The sequence below is a fragment of the Myiozetetes cayanensis genome, unplaced genomic scaffold (genome assembly GCF_022539395.1).
Source record: "Myiozetetes cayanensis isolate MyiCay16 unplaced genomic scaffold, myiCay2020 scf2-11, whole genome shotgun sequence".
Classification (NCBI taxonomy): Eukaryota; Metazoa; Chordata; class Aves; order Passeriformes; family Tyrannidae; genus Myiozetetes; species Myiozetetes cayanensis.
In genome coordinates this window covers 26,504,212-26,525,270 of record NW_026087411.1, presented here as the reverse complement: position 1 = coordinate 26,525,270, position 21,059 = coordinate 26,504,212, and the positions used below count along the sequence as shown (strand labels likewise).

The window sequence follows — 21,059 nt, the reverse complement described above, 5'->3', positions numbered from 1 at the left end:
CCTTCCCAAAAGCTGTGCCTACAGACAGACTTAAGATCGGGGTGGAAGTTTTTAGGGGAGAGTGGGCACCATAAATAGAGTACTTTACACGCTGAAGTGTTGATCACCTTTGTGAAAATTATGTTTTATGAAAGCCCGATCAAGGCTTTTTGAGTGCCTGCTCTGAGGCTGTAATGAGGTAATAGTAATGAGGGAGCTTGCAAGACTGAGTGGTTGACTGCAGTTCTGTTTCTGCTCTGGTCACCCACTTGGAGAAGTAGTTAAATGTTTAATTTGGTGGAGTTTTTATAAAGCTGTCAAATTCCTATTTATTTGGCTGCGCTGTTCATTTGTTGGAGCCCTTTTTTTTATTTTTAATAATTTATTTTCTTAGCTACCATCAGTACAACACTTCATGTTTAACCTTTGGTTAGTTTTTATTCATGACAGCTTCAAGTAAGAGTTATGCACTTGAACTTGTCCATAAGATGATCTGGGTTACTTTAGGTCTCTGTGATTGAGACTTGCTTGTGCCTTTTTTAAGTGCAAGGCCAGGATGCAAGTTTCCATTTAAAGGACTTGTAACAGTTCACTGGGTATGGTACTTTGCCTTGTAAATTTACCAGTAGTTTGCTTGCTGTTAGTTATCTTTCATTATTAGAGTGCATGAGATGACTGTCTTGATGTGGTATTCTTTGTATAAGAAAAAAAGCTAAACTCAGTGGTGACAAGCATTCCTCCCTCAAATAAATGGACTCCGTGACAATCAGCGCTCACCTTTCTCGGTTGATGTCATTGGGCCTGTGAACTCTGGAATTAAATGATTTTGCAAAGGTTGATATCTTCTTTGCTTTACCTCCCTCCTGTCCTATATAGTTTTACCTAAGAGTTTATTTTGTTGTACAGAGCCTGTATTCCTCACAAAAATAAGGTTTATGAGATGAGAATTAAAGGTGTCAACACACAGACGTTGCCGGGTGTCTTTCTGGTTTTTTTCTCTCAGCGCTTCTCCACTTCTACACTTCACTGTTGCAAATGCTTGTTGTCTTGAGCAAGTTGGAATAGACAGAAATGGAAGGCCATGGAGGGACAAGTGAAGTATATAGAAAGTGTCAGCGTGTATGAATAGTGTTGAAGGAGTGGCATACAGAAATATGGAATTTATGTACCTTCTGGATGCCTGGAAACTTGACAAGGTATGGTCAGCTAGCAAAGGTTTTGTTGTCCTTAGTATGAGGAAGATGCACCAATTGTTTGGCTTGTGCTCACAACAGATTTTTTACTTCTGCCTCCTCTTCACCTCTTGAAGTGGATAGCATAACGAAATGAACGTTGTGTAATGACTAAGAATCGGAGGAAACTGATGAATTCTGGTGAAACAGGGGCCTGATGATAGAGAATTGCTACGAGGCAGTAGCCATGCTAGGATTTTACTCTGGTTTTGATATACACTCAGTTATATTAAACGAGAAATGTCTTCATTTAATTAAATAATGAATTATCTTTCCTTTTGAGGTGAATACTCTAACAAATTAGCAGTCTTTTCTTTCTTTCACTGTTTAAAAAGCAAAATAAAAGCTGAAATAAGAGCAATGTATTTGGGCTTGCCTAATGCAACATCTCCAAAAAATGCTCATTTTCCTCTTGAACATGAAGGACTGGGGTCCTCTATCAAGACCACATAGCTGTGCCACCCAGTTAGGAAAGCAACAAATGTAGATAAAATATTCCCCAGAGCTACTTTTTTGTAAAAATTTGAAGAACTATGAGGGCAAGCATGTGTCTCGTGCTGCATGCACAGGTATGATCCGATGTGGAAACTGTGTTGCTTCTAAGGGATGTTTTCTGAGGATAAAGCAGAATCTGAGAGAGCCAAAGGTCACGCAGCACATCTTGCCTTAGCATTGTCAAATCCCATCTGCTTGTCTCCTCTCCACAGGGCAGAACACATTGCATTATTGTACGCTCAAAGTTCAGCACACCACTTGCACTTTTCCTTGCAAAAGAAAGCCTTGTAGGCTTTGAGGGCTTGTTAGAACTTTGAGACTGTTATGCTACAGGGTTTTGTTCCCTGGGGTCCTGTTAGAGACATAGAGTTCAGAGCTGTCATACTGGCCAGCAAGTAGAAGGTAGAGATTGGAAAAAATGTAATTTCTTTTGACTTTATCTTAAGGAAAGTAAAACAATTTGATGATTAGATGTGTGGGACATAGTGCCTGGATGTCTACTTGAGCTAATTTCTTCATCTTCTTAAAAGAGCACTACTCCCCCATGGCTACTCAGGAGAGAAGGTCATTTTTCAAAAACTTTATTGGTTTATTTAGTCTTCTGGTTAAACCCTTTGCACTGCTCTCTAAGTGGAAGCTTTTTTCTGCAGCTAGCTGTAGAGGATTGGTGAAAGTTCCACGGGCTTTCAGAAAAGAAAGTAAGCGTTGAATTCTTATGCTTTAAAAGTTTTTGTCAGCCCAGTGTTTCGATGAGTTGTGCGCAAATACAGCAGTACAAAATGAAATCATATTTCATCTTGCATCTGTTGTATTCTGTAGCATTTAAAAACGAGTTAAATTATACCGTTGGAAGCAGAACATAGAGACTCAAACTGTGATGATGAACATGCAGTGGTTAGAAGCAAAATGGATAGTGAACAGTAGTGATATGTTACAGATGAAGCCTATTAATGATAGTAATCTTAAGAAACTAAAATAATAGTAATAGCAATAATAATTCTTAATAAATAATAGTAATATAAATAATTAGTAATAGAAACAAGAGGGTCTTGTTACTTCTCTTCCCATAGGACCCAGTTCCTGCTGAAGAGAAGAAGCTTATTTCAAGGTGTGGGCTAGCCTCTACAATTAAAACAGAAGTTATAGGAACTCTGTGGGTAGTTTCCAAAACCAGTCTCTAAGTGCAGATAGTCTGGCAATGACTGAGCCTCCTGCAGTTGTGCAGGGACATGTGCCTGCTTCAGGACATTGAAAAAGAGAAAAATGGGTTCAAATTGCCCCAAACCAGTGGCACAATGCTGAATGGGTTGTTACAAAGGTGTTAGAGATGTTTGTAGTCTGTATTTTCTTGTTCTAGACTAGAATCTAATGTTTTCTAATCTATGGAAACTTCAGGGTATGTGGGAGAGGTGGTATATAAACGTTAACATGCTGCTTATCAGTGCTATATTTCCTCTGAAGCTGTACAGCACAGTAGCGGCCTGGAATGGAGGAGTTTGATCTATAATCTGCAAGCTTTACTTTCTCTGGTAAAGCCAGTTTCCCTTAGCATAAAGGAACTATGAAAACCATTTACTTCCCTCCCTCTGGATGTACCTCTGTGCTTGTATTGTGTCTGTGTATTTTTCTTTGAAGGCTTTGTTACTTCTTTGAAGCATGGAGCTAGAGGAGGACTGAGTACTAGGATGCTCTTCAAGGAGTTTTGATTTCCTTTAATATTGTGGTATGATGTGTTACTCACCAAAGCTGCTTTTCTTACTGTAGGCATAGGAAAGGACATTCTCGTCACTTATGAAAGGTTAATAGTTGTTGTTGGTACAGATGATGAGCTTTTGTAAGATTTGAACTTCAAGTAATTTTTTGCTTTTGGTAGTAACAATAATCAATGACATGGTGATGCAGTTAGTATGAGCAGTGTAAATGTAAAAAGGATATTGATGATACCTACCTTTTCAGCTGATAAGTTGGGAAAAGACTTTCTTTGAGTTTATAACATCTTGTAATCTAACTCATTTCTGTGACAAAAAAAACCACATCAGGCTTCGATTAAATGGTTACATCTCCCATCTCATATTGGATAAAAATTGATACTATTCTGTGATAGAGAAATTACCAGTACTTGAGAAAAGTAATTTTGAGAGTGTTTCTAAGAAAAAATACTGACTTTAAAAAGCTGCATTGTAATATTCACTTGTCACATTTTTCTCTTTAAATGTATTTCTAACTTTCTCTGTTGTATTCAACCCATCTCTTTTAAAGATTTTTGTAGTAAATAAGTAGAATGTTGTCATTCATTATTTCATTAATCTTAGGCAAATAACAGATTATCAGTTTTATGGAGTTAAAAGTAAACTAAAATGTAACCTTTTTAAAACAAAAACCTGCTCACTTGCCACAGAAGAACTTTGGATGAAATGCAGCTGTTGAGCAGTTGCTTAAAATAAATTGCATACTTTAAACCCACCAAGAAGATATATGAGGATTCAAAACTGTGTCACAAATCCTGACCTACTGAGAAAGAATGCTTAATGAAAAGACTACTGTACGTTTCACTGTATCCTTTGCAAGGAGGGTGAAACTCAGGTCAACAGGATAGAAAGCTTCCAGGACTCAGGAAACCTGAACAATCGATCACTGAGTAAACATTATTGCAGATACTTATGGGGAGTAATTGATCTTGAACACAATAATAGGCTTTATAAAAGGATTTGAATAAGTTGTAATGTTTCCATATCTACTCCAGAATGATATATTGACAGTAATTACATATGCATTTGTGAGTTAGTCTCTGATTACCTTAATAGATTATTTTTTTATTTCATTGACAGTGAAGTTTCAACCCAGACTTTTAAGGTGCAAAGGTTAATTTAAAATAGGAGGGGGCTGAATTACTTGGATGTTATAGTAGCATGTCTCAGCAAGAATGAAATACTGAGGTTTTATAATAAAAATACAGAATGATCTCATTTATGACAAAATTGAAGTTGAACTAATCATAGCTTAATAGTTTGTGATTGCCACATATTTATTTGTAAAACTATCTACTGCCTTCACATCTGGAAGCTTCATATTGTTTCAAAGCACAAAACAAATGCTCCCACTCATGAGTTAGCTAAGCTGTCACAGTTATTGACTGGCACACATTTTCATCCTTATGTGAAGGCATGTTTAAAAGAAGGAATGCCATCATCTTGGACTTTTGGCCAAAAATGTTTTTCTGCTTACAGTGGCAAGTAACATTTGAATGCCACCGTAACTGAAAGACATTGCATTTTTTCATTCTTCTACCCATAAGCATTCCTCATTTTCACTCTTTCCTTATCTAAGCCATTGAGTTCTTACATAGAGTAATGCAAAAAGAGAACTTTTCAATATGCTATTGTGTGAACCACAGAAGTTGGCAGCCTGCCCCCAAAGTGGGCACAATGCTTGAAACCATAAGAAATTTTATCCAGTTGACAAGATTTCCAGCTGCCCTTGCACCCTAAATAGTGTGCATGTCTGATTTGGGTCTTAATGATCGCTTTAGACCTGTTCCATTACTGAAGTGAGGCAGATAGCCTAAGAAGTTAGCACTAATTCTTGGGTTTTTTAGGGCTGGCAGCTGATGTGGCCCTTATATGGATACCATCTAGAGAAATAAATGGAAGGCTGCTGTATTGTTTCTTCCCCTCACTGTTGAAAGTGGACAGTTTTTATGATGTTTAGTCTGAAAAAATTTAGCCTGAAAACTATTATCAGTATTCCTGAGTGAAAACTCTCCTTTTTAATCCCTGTGAAAAATGATATCACTTGCTGTAGAAAGTACTAGAGGAACAAAGTTATGTGACATGTATGTGAGTGGAAAATAGTCCTAATTTTACATTTGTCAATTTGAAATTAAGAGAGATTAGATCTCTTTAAGACAGGAGTAGACAGATAATTAGGTGTGTTTGCAAGCTCATGAGGGCACATCTGCTCATTAGCCATTAGGAAACAAAACATTTTAATGTAATTCCTTACATTCTGTGAAGATGAGACACTGAGATTGGCATGAATTGTGCAAGCAACTCTTATGGATGCTTTTTGCCCACCAGAGTGGCATCTTCACTGGTGACACACAAGCATGCTTTACTGTCTGATGGGTTTGTCTTATCAAATAACCCAAGTGTGGAGTGAATGAAGACTTCCAAGCAGTTAAATTGCTTTTCTTACGAAATGCCAGAATATGCTTTCTGTAACCTTCATTTCTCATTGCATTTGGATGTGAAGTTCATCTACACTGAAGTTGGAGGACAAGGTGGACCATCCTGTTCCCCCCAGGTGTTAAAATTTTACATGAATTAACTGTAGGGAAGCACAGTATGTTATCATCATTCCAAGTACTGCAGTAACATTTTCTTCTTAATTCAAGATTTGAAGCTTTAAGTTTCTCAAGTGTGCAATTATTTCTAATAGAGGGTCATGTCATCCTGATCTTAACACCCTGTTTAATATTGAACAGCGTTTTTTTCACAGTTTACTTAAATTAGCATATTTTTAAGAATGGCATCTCATGTTTGACCATGCGGATAACTTTTGAGAAATCCGAAATTCTAGTTTTGTCCTGCATGCCATTATATAATTTATTTTGTATTTGCTGGAGCAAAAGTAAAGAATACCTTAATATCTGCAGAAGTGAGAACACATTACCTGTTTCATTGTTAGCCTTCTGAAAACGCATGGTTTCTAACAATTTCTGAAATGTACTTCAAGCATAAAAACAAGTAGTTTTAGGCAATGCCCATATTACCATAGAATAGGTCCATATGAAAATCAAATTTTATAGTCTTGATTTAGTTTTTAAGGGGAAAATGTCAGACCATCAGGTTTTACTGTCTCTGCTCCATAGGAGTAGACCTTGCACTCCTGCAGAGCCCTTGAGATTTCAGCAATACTCTTGCTTGTATTTTAAAAGTCCAGGCACATGGATCAAATGGCCAGAGTGGAGCCTTACTGCCCCCTAAACAGACCTGTGTATTGCAGTGTGCAGCTACTCCAGCAAAGAATGAGAGGATTTGCCTGTACAAGAGGCAATAGATGCTAATCTTGGCTTAGTTTCTGCTTAGAGAGAATGTGGACAGTTCCTGCCTTTTTCCTACTGTGCACTCTTTGATTTATTAATTTGAAAAGTTCTGGAGTAAAATTGCGGCTTTAATGGGAATACACAGGTCAGCTATCCTGCTGGTATTGGCCATAGGAGCTGCATCACTTAAATAGTATAACTGACTGTTAGCTGATCGTCACGTGTAGATATTGTAACTATTAGGCCTGATCCAGGAAAGCACTTAAATGTCCGTGTAACTTTATGCGTGTGAATAGTTCTGCTAGTTCCGGTGGGAATACCGACATGCATCTGTGCTCAAGTGCTTTGCTGGATCAGGTCCTGCGCCTCCACTGGAAGCCTCCAAGGGTACGACGGCATTGTCAACCAAGCTATTATGACAAAAAGAGTCTAAATTTTACTTTTTAATTGAAGGGTCCCAAGAGAAGTTTATGCTTGGAAAGTTTCCTTTATCAAACTATCCATGTAGTTGTCTATTTTTAAAAGATGTAATGAAAGGAGATGGGGACAGTGAGAGGTATTTGCTCTCAGCTTATCTGAAATGCAACTTTGAAATGTGTTTTGCAATTAGGTAGAACTAAAAGAAAATTCTCTGTAACATTATTTAGCTATGAAGCAAGCTGAGTTTAAGGAGAATTGCTGAAGAAGTATAGTACCTGTATATAGGCATCAGTGTGATCAGAAGAAATATATAGTTACGCTTCCTGGTTTGGATCACCACTGCTTTCATTGGTGCTTTGTTTCACTTTTGTTTGTTAGGTGGTGGGTGATAGGTACGGCTAGTATTTCAAAGTAATTAACGTGAATTATTGTAATAGAAAAGTGTTTATGCAGTAAGCTGTACTTCTGTAAGTGATAACTGCTGTACTTACACTGGTTAACCTTTCGTGATTTTTTTTCTGTTTTGCTTTTTTTTTTTTTTTTTTTACAAGAAGGCATATATGGTTGTCTTTGAATTTAGAACTTCTCTATCAGAGAAGCAAGCATATCAGATGTCACCAGCACAGTGCTTTTTGACCCTAGCTAGCAAACTGCCTTTGTCAGCATGTTAAAATGGATAATAAAGGATATGAAAAGTCTTGCATGACCGAGCAGTGAACTTCATGTTAACTGTGCATTTAGAAGTGCAGATCTTTAAAAATGAAATCTCTAGTGCAGCATTTAATTGCTAAACTTTGCAGTTGTGGTTTGAGGAGCCTGCATAGCCAATAAATGTTAGCTCTGGCTACTATTTTGGCTTCAAGTATCAATGATTAGTCAAGTTCTTTTCTGAAATGCTGTGAAATCTCACACTCTGCAGTAGTGATGGTTGCTATTTAATTTAGGGCTGCAAAGATGGTTAAGGGTCTGTGGCACCTTTCATACAAGGACAAACCAAGGGAACTGGGATTGCTCAGCCTGGAGAACAGGAGGCTCAGGGCAATCTTACAAATAGCTATAAACACCTGAGGGGAGGGAATGAAGAAGAGAGAAGGAGACTCTTCTCAGAAGGTGCGCTGTTAGGACAAAAGGCAATGGCACAGACTGGAACACAACAAATTCAATCTGAACATGAGAAAACATTTACCTACTGTCAGGATGGCCAAACACTGTAATGGATTTACCAGACAGGTTGTGGAGTCTACACCCAACTGGATGTGATCCGGGGCAACCTGCTGTAGCTGACTCTGTTTCAGCAGGGTTGTCACACTAGACAGCATGTGTTCTCAAGAGGTGTGTCCAACTTAAACACTTCTGTGATTCAGTAAAGTGCCTTATAGATTTAGTTATAAACACATACATATATATATAATTTTACCTATTGTATAATATAATATACAATTTGTACTATATGGTAATTATACACATGTTCATGTTTTTATATATGTGTAAAATTAGCTATTGACCCCTTGAGATACTTGCAGTTTTCCTATTTAAACAATGTGTGTGTGGTTGACCAAACTACTGTGCCTGTACATATTTACTGTTGACTCCTGTTCTTCCTTTAGCCCTCTCTTGATTTGCTTAAAAATGTACTTAAATGTAAAATAAATTTTAGGAGATGCATATTGAAGTTACTAATGCCCTGTGGGGTTGATTCTGGACATAGCTTTTAAAGGATCACAGCTTTCTTGTGTCTCAACCCATTTCTCTTATTCTTGCACAACTGCATGTGGTAGGAAAAACAGCCTTGACAACGAGATCTGGCATTGGGTTTGGTTTTTTTGTGTGTTTTTTTTTTTGGGGGGGGGGGGTTTTGAAGTTTTTTTTTTCATTTTGTTTTTAACTTTTTATGATATGGAGGTATAGGGGTGGGGTTTGTCCTGAATACAACACAGTATCTGCAGAATCTGATGATGGCTGAGAATTGACATTTGCAAATTGTGCTTGTTTGTTTTTTTTGTTTTCTGAGATTTAGGTAAGCAAAGGATTCATTAATAAATGTAGGCTTCAAAAATGCAGTCTTGATTCAACATTTCGATTTAGAAGACCGTGTGCTCTTAAAGGCGTCAGAAATGTTGGAAATTGCTTTTGTTTTTCTAAATGTAGTTAGAGCAATGACAGGTTGCCAGTTTGCAATTGATGTGTTTTGTTATAAAGTTTAGGTTAGAAACAGTCCAAGAACCATTTTTAAAGTTAGCACTGAATTTTATGGTTGAATTAGATAAATATATAATATAAAAGGATAAAATATATACCTTAGGGAATACTATATTAGATAAACAAATCTGTGAAGTTACTCCATTATTTTTCTAAATGTTTATTTGTTTCTACATATCTATGATTTAAGGTTAAGGGTTCTTACATAGTTTAAATGTTACATATGCATTTATTATGGATACATGGGAAAAAGTATAATGTACAGTTTTATTTATTATCTCTGTGGCTCAAAAACTTAAGTGTCACAATTAGAGTTTGAAATCCCCTTAGGCCTTTGTTTGAATTACTCAAATAACAAATTTGGTTAATAAATATTTGATGTCCTGTGTCTAACAGTGAAAATTATATTATTGATTATTTCCAGGTTTAAAAGAAATTAGGTATGTAGAAGATGTAAAAAGAAAAATTAGCAAAAGCAATTATATGATTTTGGTTTCTCAGATAAAATCCATTACTGTTTTCTAATTTTCTTTTTCAGTTTCAATAGCTAGACGTGTCCAAGATCCATTAGCTGAGCTAGTGAAAATTGAGCCCAAACACATAGGAGTTGGAATGTATCAGGTAAGATAATACATATCATTTAATCTAAGTAATCTATCATGATATAGAGCAACACCAAAATACTGCTTTAAAATTGTCAGCTAGCTATGTCTCTGTTAAAAGGCATTTGCAGAGTGGATAGAATGGTAGAAAATACTTATAAGTCATAAACTGCCTCCTTTTTTAATCTCTACTTTTAACGATTGTGATGGAGACTCTGAAATGGCTGTAGCCAGATGTACAGTCTATTAAAAACATCAAATCAGACAAGTAACCTGATCTGTAAAGCTTTCTCTTTTTTGTATTGTTACAGCATGGGGTTTTAGCTCTTTGTGTAAAATGCAATGAGATATTGATCCTCCATTTAGAAGCCACTAATTTGTACTGTTAGGTGCATTCCTTCTTAGAAGTTTGTAATAAAAGCACTTGTTTTGAAGTTTTTCATTTAATAAAGTTGAATTGGAAAACGTTGGACAATTCTGGTTTTTCTATGTTTTTCTAGATTGTTTCTGAGAAGTAACTTTTACCTTCAAACTCTCTTGACAAAGAAAATTGTATTGAGAAGTAGTACATAAGTTATTGTCATTTTACAGCATATTGGCAGTGATTCAGAAAAGCATTTATGCATGTGCTTAAGTCCCACCAAGTAGAGAAGCAAAATTAAAAAAAAAAGAAACCTTGGCATGTGCATTTTTCTATATTTTTGAAACTATAGAATGTGAGTAAAAGTGGAACTGTCTCGATCTTTTCTTTCAGGTAAGTTCATGAGAGTTAATGGAATAGAATGCAATTAGCAGCCTAGAATCCTTTACTGCCACTTCTAAAGGTGGTGTGACAAAGAAAAGGTGCTAAGAAAAATATTCAAGAAATGTATATCCTGTTTTGTTTTTAAGGAACTGAGGTCAACATTTTAGTTGGTAAAGGAGTGATTCATAACTGCTTTTGTAAGCCCTACTTGTATTGCCACAGACGATAAAACATACATTGCTTGCTAACAGTAAAACATATCAGTAAACCTGACTTTAATACCTTGGTATGAACTATACCATAGTGGGTTTTTTTGAAAATTAGATTGAAGGGCTGAAATACTGTAGATTTCTTTAACATATGTATCCAGATTTCTGTGAAAATGTACTTTAATGGTGGCAGTTATAAATCAGGGGGTGGTAATCTAGCAAAAAGAGGAGATTCAATCTGAAGCATTGTTGGTTTCCTTAGTTGTGGAGGCCCACTGCTTTTATTTATAACAGTAGCAGCAAGGTATTGAAACAAATTAATGAATAGCAATGCAGATTCTTTGTTCATCCTTGCTTTAAAGAAAAAAGTATTTACCAAAAATACCCTTTGAAATGGCTGTGTCAACACTTGTTGGTTAATTTTTTTTTTTTACAAAATTTTTAAAAAATCAATTCCAAGATGAAATATTTTACTCTTTGAAGTATATGGTGAATTCTTGAGTACTAGGAACTTGCATTGCTGCGTCTATAAGGTGTTGATTTAGATGTACACCATTTCCTTTGGTCCACATGGACATTGTACAAGCATACATCTAAAGCAAAAAGACATGGAATTGTTGGTGCTTATATGGGTTTGGGAGCATTGTACTAAGAGATGAATGTTGCAGTGACCATACTGTAAGAGTTCACTGTGGTCTCAGAGACCGAAGCTGGCATCATCTGCTTTACACTGATAGAGAACAGGGTAAGTACCTTGTTACTGACCCTTTCAGAGAAGCTTCTTGGTCCACTGCTGGTGTGTTGGAAGTAAACGCCCAACTGCATTGTTAATGTCCAAATTGGTTATGTGAAAAGTTTCAGAGAAATAATTCCTAACAGCCTGATGGAGGTAGACCTCAAATATTGTTCATTCTCAGCTATCTTCATTTTTAAGTCTTGTCATGGTTTGAGTAAATCCTCTGAGGTAGACAAACGTCCTGTCGGAATTCTGAAGAATCACCACAAAAGCTATAATGTGCTCGTTCAGAGGTACAGAAATTTCTGAAGTACTAAATCTTTATGTGACGCTACTGAAAGCAGATTCACACTCTTGAAAGTGAAGTCAGAAGGTCTGCTGCCCTTTGGGCATGACAACTCTCTTGTGGCAAGGGAGGGGAAGGGAGGAGAAGAGGAATTAAACTTTTATGATTTCCTTCCTTCAGAGAGAACAGTCACTGGTGTCTCAGAGGACAGGCACGGAAAAAGCTGTTGTGCTGTACAGGGAGTCACAGAGCAACAGCTGATATAATCCCTCAGATAAAGAGTATTTCAGGCACAGAATTTTATAATCTCCAAGACAATTTGAAAGGCTTTATTACATTTTAATTTATAATATAATTGCTGGCTGTAGCTTTTTATTACTTTCTGGGATGAAGTATGCAATGTGCAGTCTTGATCAGAGATATAACAGGCTTTTCACAGAGGTGGTTGTTTTCTTAGCCTGTTGTAACTCTAAACCTAGCATTTAAATATGACCTTTCCTTTCTTCAACACCCTGAAACTGATATTTAAGCATCTGACAAATCCAGGTTTTGTCATTCTTGTCCTGAAGGAGAGACAGACATTAGTCTTTAGGCACAGGCAGGCTGAGATTGTGTGCTGCTGCCAGCGACTGTAGAAACTGTGTAGCACAAGCAGGGTGGTGATTTGAGGGCTGGTTGCACACTCGCTGTGCGTCTGTCAACGTGTGAACTCCCTGAAGAAGTGATCCTGCCTTTTCTGCTACTCCCACCCAAGTGCCCCAATCCTTTTGTGGTGCTGGTAATGGCTACATGGTGTCCTGGGTTGGCATAAGAGAAGAGCAGGAATGCATGGTTTGTGGGGGAGCAGAGCTGGCACTGCTGCCTTCACCGCAGCCTGGTTGACTGGAGACATGACCTCCCTACCAGTCTGTGATAGCCAGAGGTCCCAAACTGCTCTGCTGCAAAGGCAGTGGCAGAGACGGTGATTTCCATCTTTTCTTAGAGGTTCAAGTGAGAGACTGGTGAAGTAGAATCTACTGGATGAAGGCTGTAGCTTTTGTCATGAGGCTGTGGTATAGGTATGTTTGTGTGTTCAAGTGAGTGACCAACTGATGCAGGAGCTGCTGCTGTTGCTATCAGCAGTGACAGTAGTGCTACAGGAAAGTGTTCATGTGTTAAATCTGCTGCTCACAATATGAGCTTGCTCAAAGTCTGTGGAGTGTGTGTCCCACCAAGGGTACTGTGTGAAGGGGCTGCATCTTCTGTAGTTGCTATTTCCATGGGATTTTGCATCCCTCCCGTCTAATCCCTTGGTACTTCATATACGTGTTTGTGAGAATAGTGATATTCTCTAATTTTTCTAGCGCAAGTTTTCCAAGCAAATCTGCTCATTTGAGTGTGGATACTTTGTATATGGAAATACAAGTTTCCAGGTAGCAGGAGGTCTGTGTAAATTGAATGCTATCAGCTGAGATTTGTGTTTACTTATTTTAGATGAAAAAAAAATAAAAAATTGAAGCTTGTATTTGACCACCTGCTTTTATTCTTATTTCAATGTATGATTCTGAGTTTCTGCACTGCCAAGAAAATCAGGTTTGTCAGAGAAAAATAAACAGGCCCCGGATCTCCTAACAGGTATTTCCTTAAACAAAGAGAAGCACAACCTGATTTATTAGGGCCTCTCTCAGACTAAATTCCAATTGCCTAAAGGTCCTTGTCTTCCTTCATCTTTATCTCATTAGGAAAATTGTTCTTTCCTCCCAGACAGGAACCTAGCCAAAATTAATTTATCACCTTCAGGCCATATTACTATGATTTCTTCTGTAGTTGAATATGAAGATGATGCCCAGACTCTGCCTGATACTGAATATGTTTGCCTTGTCACCTCCCCATGCCAGTTCAAAGCTAAATTCCTATCTGGGAAGAAGCAGTTAGTGGCTCAAGATTTTATTATGCTGTAAACAGAATTTTGGCAATGAATTACCATTGCAGTTGTAATGATCTTGGAAGATGTAGATAAGAGCTGAGAACACAGCTTCTTCACAAAGACTGTGGTTAGGGAATTGAATTTCAGAGCAAAGAAAATGAGTAAGACAACAAAAACACCCTTCCTCTTAAACAGAGACCCAGCTTTTCATGGGTGAGGAAAACAACATTAGCAAAAACTTTCTGTCCATGAGTTCATCATCATAAAGGGAGGAATTAAATTAATGTACTGTTAAAAAGTCAAAACCTGAATCTGTATGGTAAAGTCAGAGAAAGGAGAAGTAGAGCTAAGGGAGTATGTTAAGTCTGGTTGGTCTTTTGATGTTGAGTTGATGTATAAAATCCCTGGATGCTAAAAAAAAACGGTAACCAGTGACCTCCAGGGAAAGAGCTAGGTGGAGCTCAGACTCATCTGTAACCTAAGAACAAAATATGTGGTCTGTGTTGACGGATTAGAATTTTTCATTAATTGTGTATAATATTAAAAAATGTGCACTATGTCTGATCTCAGCATCCTATTTGGTCTTTATAATTTCTGGAGTGCAAAAATCTGTTCATAATATATTTTTGTGTGGTAGTATCTTCACTGTTGGTCACATTTGGAAAATTAGCACCTGAAAAGGATGTAAGAGACAAAGATATGTCGTTCTGTAACCTCTGAAGTCAGAGGATATTTGGTTTCAGATGTATCTGGAACATTTTGTATCAAATAAAATCTGTAAACAATACCTTTAAGTAGGCATTTTTTCAGGAAAAAACCCCCACAAACCGTTGTACTAATTCTTGGTTTGCTTTCTATGTAATGCTGGAAGGTCCTGGTCAAAGAGAGTTTCATAAAGCCTAATCAGAATGTCTAATAATAAATGATTCTGGAAATACCTTTGTCCCTCTTGTCCATTTTCCTTCCCATGTTCCTCTAGTTATTGAAGTGCATTGGTTTTGCATTTGATTATTACCTGCAGGATGTTTTATTATTTCAGTTGCAATTTGATATGCCTTTTAGGCTTGAGTTCTTTCCCTGAAGAAGATGGGTATATTTTGTTAAATGACAGTGCAACTGTAGGGAATGCTTTTAATCAGATATACTTCCTCCTTAATTGGATCAGTTGTCTTAATTATGGCATTGCAGGTATAAACTACTTCAAAATCTACAGCCAGCTAGTTAACAGTGAGGCATCTCACTGAAGGTTGTATCTCAGTTCCTGTTGGAAAGGAAGGAGTTTTTTTCTTTCTCCTAGTAGGCTGTGTAGAGGGCTGTCTGCTGTCTCAGGCCATCCCTGCATGGGTCCTTCCTTCCCTGCCTCAGTGCAGTGAGGGCAAACTGGTAGACAGCGGTGGAAGGATGTTATGGGCCTCTCCTACACACGGCTGAAACTGCATGTAGCCCTTTGACTTTGTTACATTTTTTTTAATCATCTTCCTCCCTCAAAAGATGTATGTGGCATCATCACTGCAAAGTTTTTCTAAACATCTAGTGGGTGCCTGTGCAACAGGATGGCTGTTAGGAGGCTGTGGCATTAACCTCAGTTTTGACAGTAGTGCGACTTAAAATTTTATTACTTCTATGAATGCCCCTTGTGCACATTATTTGCTCAAGACAATCTGACTGTATATTTAATGCTGAATAGCTACTAGATTTGGAGATATCTGAGAGCTGAACTGTAAACACATTTTAGAAATACAGGGATCAAAGAGGAGGGGGGGACCTCAAGGATATCTCTGAGTATAACCAGATACAGTTGGGTTGGCCTGGTACTCCTGTGGGCTGAACAAGCCTATGCATTATTTCTGTTGACTTTTGTGCAAGAGAAGCTGGCTTGTCTCTTGCACTGCAGGTATTTGTCATCCTGTTTTTACAAAACCCCAGCAAACAGATCTTGTAAGCTTCATCCGTGTAAACTAAATGTTGTATGGTTTCTCTAATAATGAAAACTTTAAAATTTATGTTTAAGTAGGAAGCTGCTAACAAAAAGAAAGCTGTGAAGTAGTTATTGATTGCAAACAAGAGTTGTCAGAATCCTGACATTGGTCATTGCACAGAATCATTGGCCATTGCAAAGAATCAGTGTGTGGTTTAAGAAAACCTTTTATCTTCTTTTTCCCTTAGAATAGATATACAGTTTTTAATGGTGAAATATAAGAGACTTTGTATCCTTCTTGATATCTGATTTTTGGTTACATTTCCTTCATGTAATATGCTTTTATTTAATAACATGGAGCAAAGTATGGGAGCTGACTGATTTTTCAGACAAAAGTGTGCATTTTTCACTGAGTATTTAAGCAGTTTATTTTACTTGTTTCTTTTTTCCTTTTTTTGATTGACCCATAGGGTATATGAATAGTTAGGTATGTTACTTGGATAGCATAGGAGAATCACTCATGTATGATATGAAAGTATGATGACATCTGATGTGCGAGAGTGTCTCTTTTTTAAATCTCTGAGGTGTGTTTGTCAAAACAGCCTCAGACTTGACCTTGCTTTATTGAGCTTATTAAAACAAATTTGTGTGGGTTTTCAACTTACATTTTTTGATTAAGAAAATGGGATGTCTTATTAGGTGAGCAGTGCTTTATTTTGCATGATTCACACAGCTCCCATAGAAACTCAGTTCAGCAGGATCATTGTTTGCTGGTCAGAATTGCAGGTTGCAGGTTTCAACATCCAGTTGAACAGCCTGTCTACAAAAGGCTTCAGCATTCCTTCTGTATTACTGTACTGAATATACACACACAGTTAGGGAAAGAACCAAACCTCCTAGGATAAAATTGCAGTTTTGTCGGTTTGTTTCTGTTTTTTCTGTAGTTTAATTGAAATGATGACCTAAAGAGAACCTTTGTTTAAACAAAGCAAAGTCTAAGGATGAGCATACCAATGCTCAGTTCTGTATATCTTCTAGTAATCAGACCACGTACTAATGAATGTAAATGACTCCTTTTTGGCAGTGTGTGGCAGCTGGTTGATTATGGGTATATCTTAAGTTGAAAAAACTAATAATAGGAAATATGCTGGTAGACGAGAATCTGGCTGAAATGAAAGAAACGGGCTATACTTATATTAAAGAAATTTTTAAAATATACTAAAGGATATGTTGCCATTATTGTAAATAAAAAAAATATAGACACTGTACAAATTCTGGACTGCTTATGTATTGAATCTTGTCTCTGAATAAACTCACTGGGACTTTTAAGACACGGACATGCAGGATAGTATTTCACTCTGCTCTTAGCTCTGCTCCTCAATAAAGGAAACTTAAACCTCTCCTGTGAACCCACAGTCTCCTGCAAGGAGATTATTGTCACTGAATGTTTTTGCTGCATACTGCAAAGACATTGATTGCCTTGAAATTTGTGAAAAAATGAGAGAAATTTAAGATTTACAAAAACTATTTGAGGATAGGGTGTGGTGGCTTTATACCTATAAAATATTCTTAAGGGCAATCCAAAAACCCAGTGTCTTGTCAGTAGGGAAAAAGGTTTATTTGTTTATTTATTTAAATGGATGTGTAGCTGGTGAATATGTTTGTGCTTAATGCAGGATTTTTAACACTGAGCAACTTATGAAGTCCTTACTTGTCCTTTAGTAGTGATGAAGCGTTAGCTCTGTGAGGAAAGCAAGCAACAGCCGTATGTGCGTTTTGCCCAACATAACTTTTAGAGTAAATTATGTGCTTTTCATTTTGAAAAGTGAAGCCCTGTGAATCAGCCATCTGACATCCAACAGGAGTAAAATCTTCACAGACAAGCTTTGTCAGGGAGACGTAATAACCCCATAATGTTTTTGAATGCTTCCCCACCCCACTGAAGTAGGTGAGCAAAACTTAAGAATCCTTTCCAAGTAAGTTACACCTCTGGCAAGTTTGTGTAACTTAATCTTCAGCAGCAGTTTTCCTGACTGCCAGGGATGGTTTATATATTCTGTAACTTGGCAGTCTCTCTGGTTGCGTCTACCTATTCTCTGGCTGGCAAAGAGAAATCAAATGTTCTGCCAGCAAAGCACAATAAACTTTTGCTAGTCTATTACAGCTGGTTATAACAAAGCAAAGGGATATAGAAAGAAACAACTCTTATGTTGTTAACTATTTTAGCTAGTACACTGTATATATTTACTGGCGTCTCCAAGAAAATGTGCTGGCTCAGTGAGGTGAGATGCTGCCCCTTTAAGGAAATGGAGGAAAATGTGTGCGTGTGTATTTACAAAGAGTGCAAGAGCACAGAGGTATGGCCCCATCTGCACATGTCACTCATGAAGCTGCCCATGGACTGCATCTCTTTTCACTGCTGTCACCAAAAATGCACTGTAGACAGCATTTGAAAACTTGGCAGAGATGTGCTTTTGTGAGCAATTTGAACTGCAGGTAAATTTTAGACATTACTGCTAATAATCCCCCTCTCGCAGTGTTGCTTTTTAATGTTAGAGTGTTTGTGTCTGCATATGTAGAGCTGCTGACATTGTAGCAAAAGTAGGGAAGCTCCAGAAGTGTTGGTATACTGAGGTGGGATGATCTAAGGGTGTTGATAGGAAACAGCTGCTGGACAGATTTGCCCTTCCTGTCAGTTTGTTTCTGATTGCTTAATTACCAGTTCTCGTGGCAGAAGTTTGTTAGGAAGTTTGTTGTCACCATATGACAACAGACTTGCTATTTGTGTTGTAATTGGGTTAAAGCGATGTGTGTTACTGTTCCTGAAAAATGGGTGTAAATGTTGTTTACTCCCAGACCCCCATAAAAGTGGCAGATACAAAATCATGAGCAGGATTGCCTGGGTATAGGGTATCCTCTCTGCAAGGCTGTTTAATAACCCTAATTCAGACACAGGCAATCTGAGTGATGATCCATGCAGGCAGATTTAAACTTTTTGAAAGACTGTTCTGACATGGGAGCCAAGTGTCAAAAGGAGCAAAATGGGAGTTCTGAGGCTGAGATTCTGCAAATTGGCTTGATGTGGCTTCTTTGTACATTGGATTGGAAACTCTTGGAAACAGAAAAGAGGATGATAATCTGACTTTCTAAAAGAATTTTGATTGAACAGCTTCTGAAATGTGTGAGATGCTATTGGGTTTCCTGTTTACATTTCAAGTGTTTAATAACTTTAAGTGAAAATACACAATTTTAGCATTGAAAAATTGTTCACTTCTTTCACATAGTTTCAGTTAAATGTTCATAACTCAAGTTCTTTGCATTTTTGAAAGAGTCTGAAACAGTGTTAAAAATACTACACTAAAAAACAGAGCTGCAGATTACTCATGGTATTACCTGTATCCATGATGTGCCATTTGTGTTCATGAACTTGTGTTTCAGGCTCAAACATTCATCTTTTACGTGAAGTAAGTTAATCTTTAGGATGCTGTGTTATGAATTCTAGTCAGATTTTAATGTAAATATTAAAATGATAAAATTGCTTAAACTATTAGCCTAGCAAAAGCATCTCTTTAGTGTTGAAAGTCAGGTAAGAGTGGCAGGAGGGATGTGAATCACTTGCTTTGGATGTGTGTGGGGCCAGTTTAAACATTGTGAATGTAAATATTATTTGTTGGTGGAATTCCATAGTCGCTGCTTGCTGTGCAGTGGTCATCTGTTGCATCTGTTGTTTTGGTTTCATGAATTAACAGTATATTCATTTGACTCATGAGTAAAAATACTAATAGTATCGTACTTTTGAGTGGTTCCGTGTGATTTCATGGTGTGGCAGCTGTTGACTTGATATGCAAAATTTTAAAATCAGCAATAAATTTGTGCTTTCCTTAAGTTGGAGACCAGAAGTGGCACTTAAAATTCCTATGATATTTTAAACCTATAAATGGTTTGTTAATATGTAGGGTTCTAGTGGTTGGTATTTTTTCAAGTAAGAACTTGATATGTTTTACAGTGAAATACACGAAATTATTATTTTTTTTAATTTTTATGGAGTCTGAACAAATATCTAATTATGGAATGCTGCAAGAATTATTGCATAGGTTTACTTAAACTGTGCATTTATTTTTCTCACTATTTACTATGAAATGTAAGTAACTGGTAAAATTCATACATTATGTTTACCTTGTAATCTGGTGTTAATGTACATATTAGTTTTACTATTGGAACTGTGATCAAATTTTTACTCTCTCCCTTAAAGTAAGATGAATTTAAATTAATGTAGGAGGATTTTAAGTTAGTGTTACTTTTGCTCATAATAATTTTGTGACAGTTATGTCATTCAGCAGACATCACTGAAAACTCTCTTTTCACTGAGACAATATAACAAGCAAGATTTCTCTGTTTTGTAATTTGTTACTTTTTAGATTTTTATCTTGCTAATAACACTTATCTTAACAAACAGTTTTGAAAAAATAATTTTAGAAACTAAAATCATGTTTCACTAGACAGTGATTAATATCTGTGACCTTTATTTTTGTATCAGGAACATAAATATACACTTTTTTCTGTGTCAGTCATTGTCTAAGATTTCATCTTTCTTCTGCTTTCCATTACATACCATGAATTATATGAAATTAATTTAATCGCTACTCCAAACAGAAATTAAATGTGCCCTAATCCAGAGTTACGTTGTTTGCTTTTACAACTGTAAGTCATAAGTAATTAATTTTCCTTGGAAAATTAATTCACTTACCATTCCCAGTAGCATCATATGTTGACACAGGGTTATAGATAGTTTAATATTTTTGTTCAGCATGTTGGCTTCAACTTTGGAAGACCTTAAAGCAAAACAAATTCAAATTTACTCAACTGTGTATAATTCAGGGTTATTTAAAGTGAATGTTGTCTTTATTGCTGTCAACCAGCTGACAGTGATGATTCTAAAATTATATTCAGTCTTCCAGAAAACTAAAGTCTATGGACATATGTGATTTATTTCTTCAAAAGAAAAAAAAATTGGTTTGTATCAGACATTTGGATAACAGGGCCACTGGAATGCCATCAGTAGTAGAAAAATTCAGCTCCTTGGAGAACATAACTGTATATTACAAAGCCTTGGGCTAAGTGGCTGTTTTGTTTTGTTTGTTTGTTTTCAACGTACCTCATGTTGCTTGAAATATTAGTAGGATTCATTATTCCTGTTGCACTCAGAAATTTTTATATTGTCTTAATTTGGAATGTTGCTTTGTTTTCTATATTGCCATGTACAAAAGGGCATCTCATTACAGTGCCAA

The 21,059-nt window shown here is 36.8% G+C and overlaps 1 protein-coding gene across 1 annotated transcript in view; it reads left to right on the top strand.

Moving 5' to 3' along the window:
* The window catches only part of SRBD1 (S1 RNA binding domain 1), a 125,531-nt gene that overhangs the window by 65,789 nt on the left and 38,683 nt on the right, over positions 1-21,059 (top strand). Inside the window, 1 exon segment of the mRNA XM_050316273.1 lies at positions 9,908-9,990. Coding sequence (XP_050172230.1) covers positions 9,908-9,990 — 83 coding nt within the window.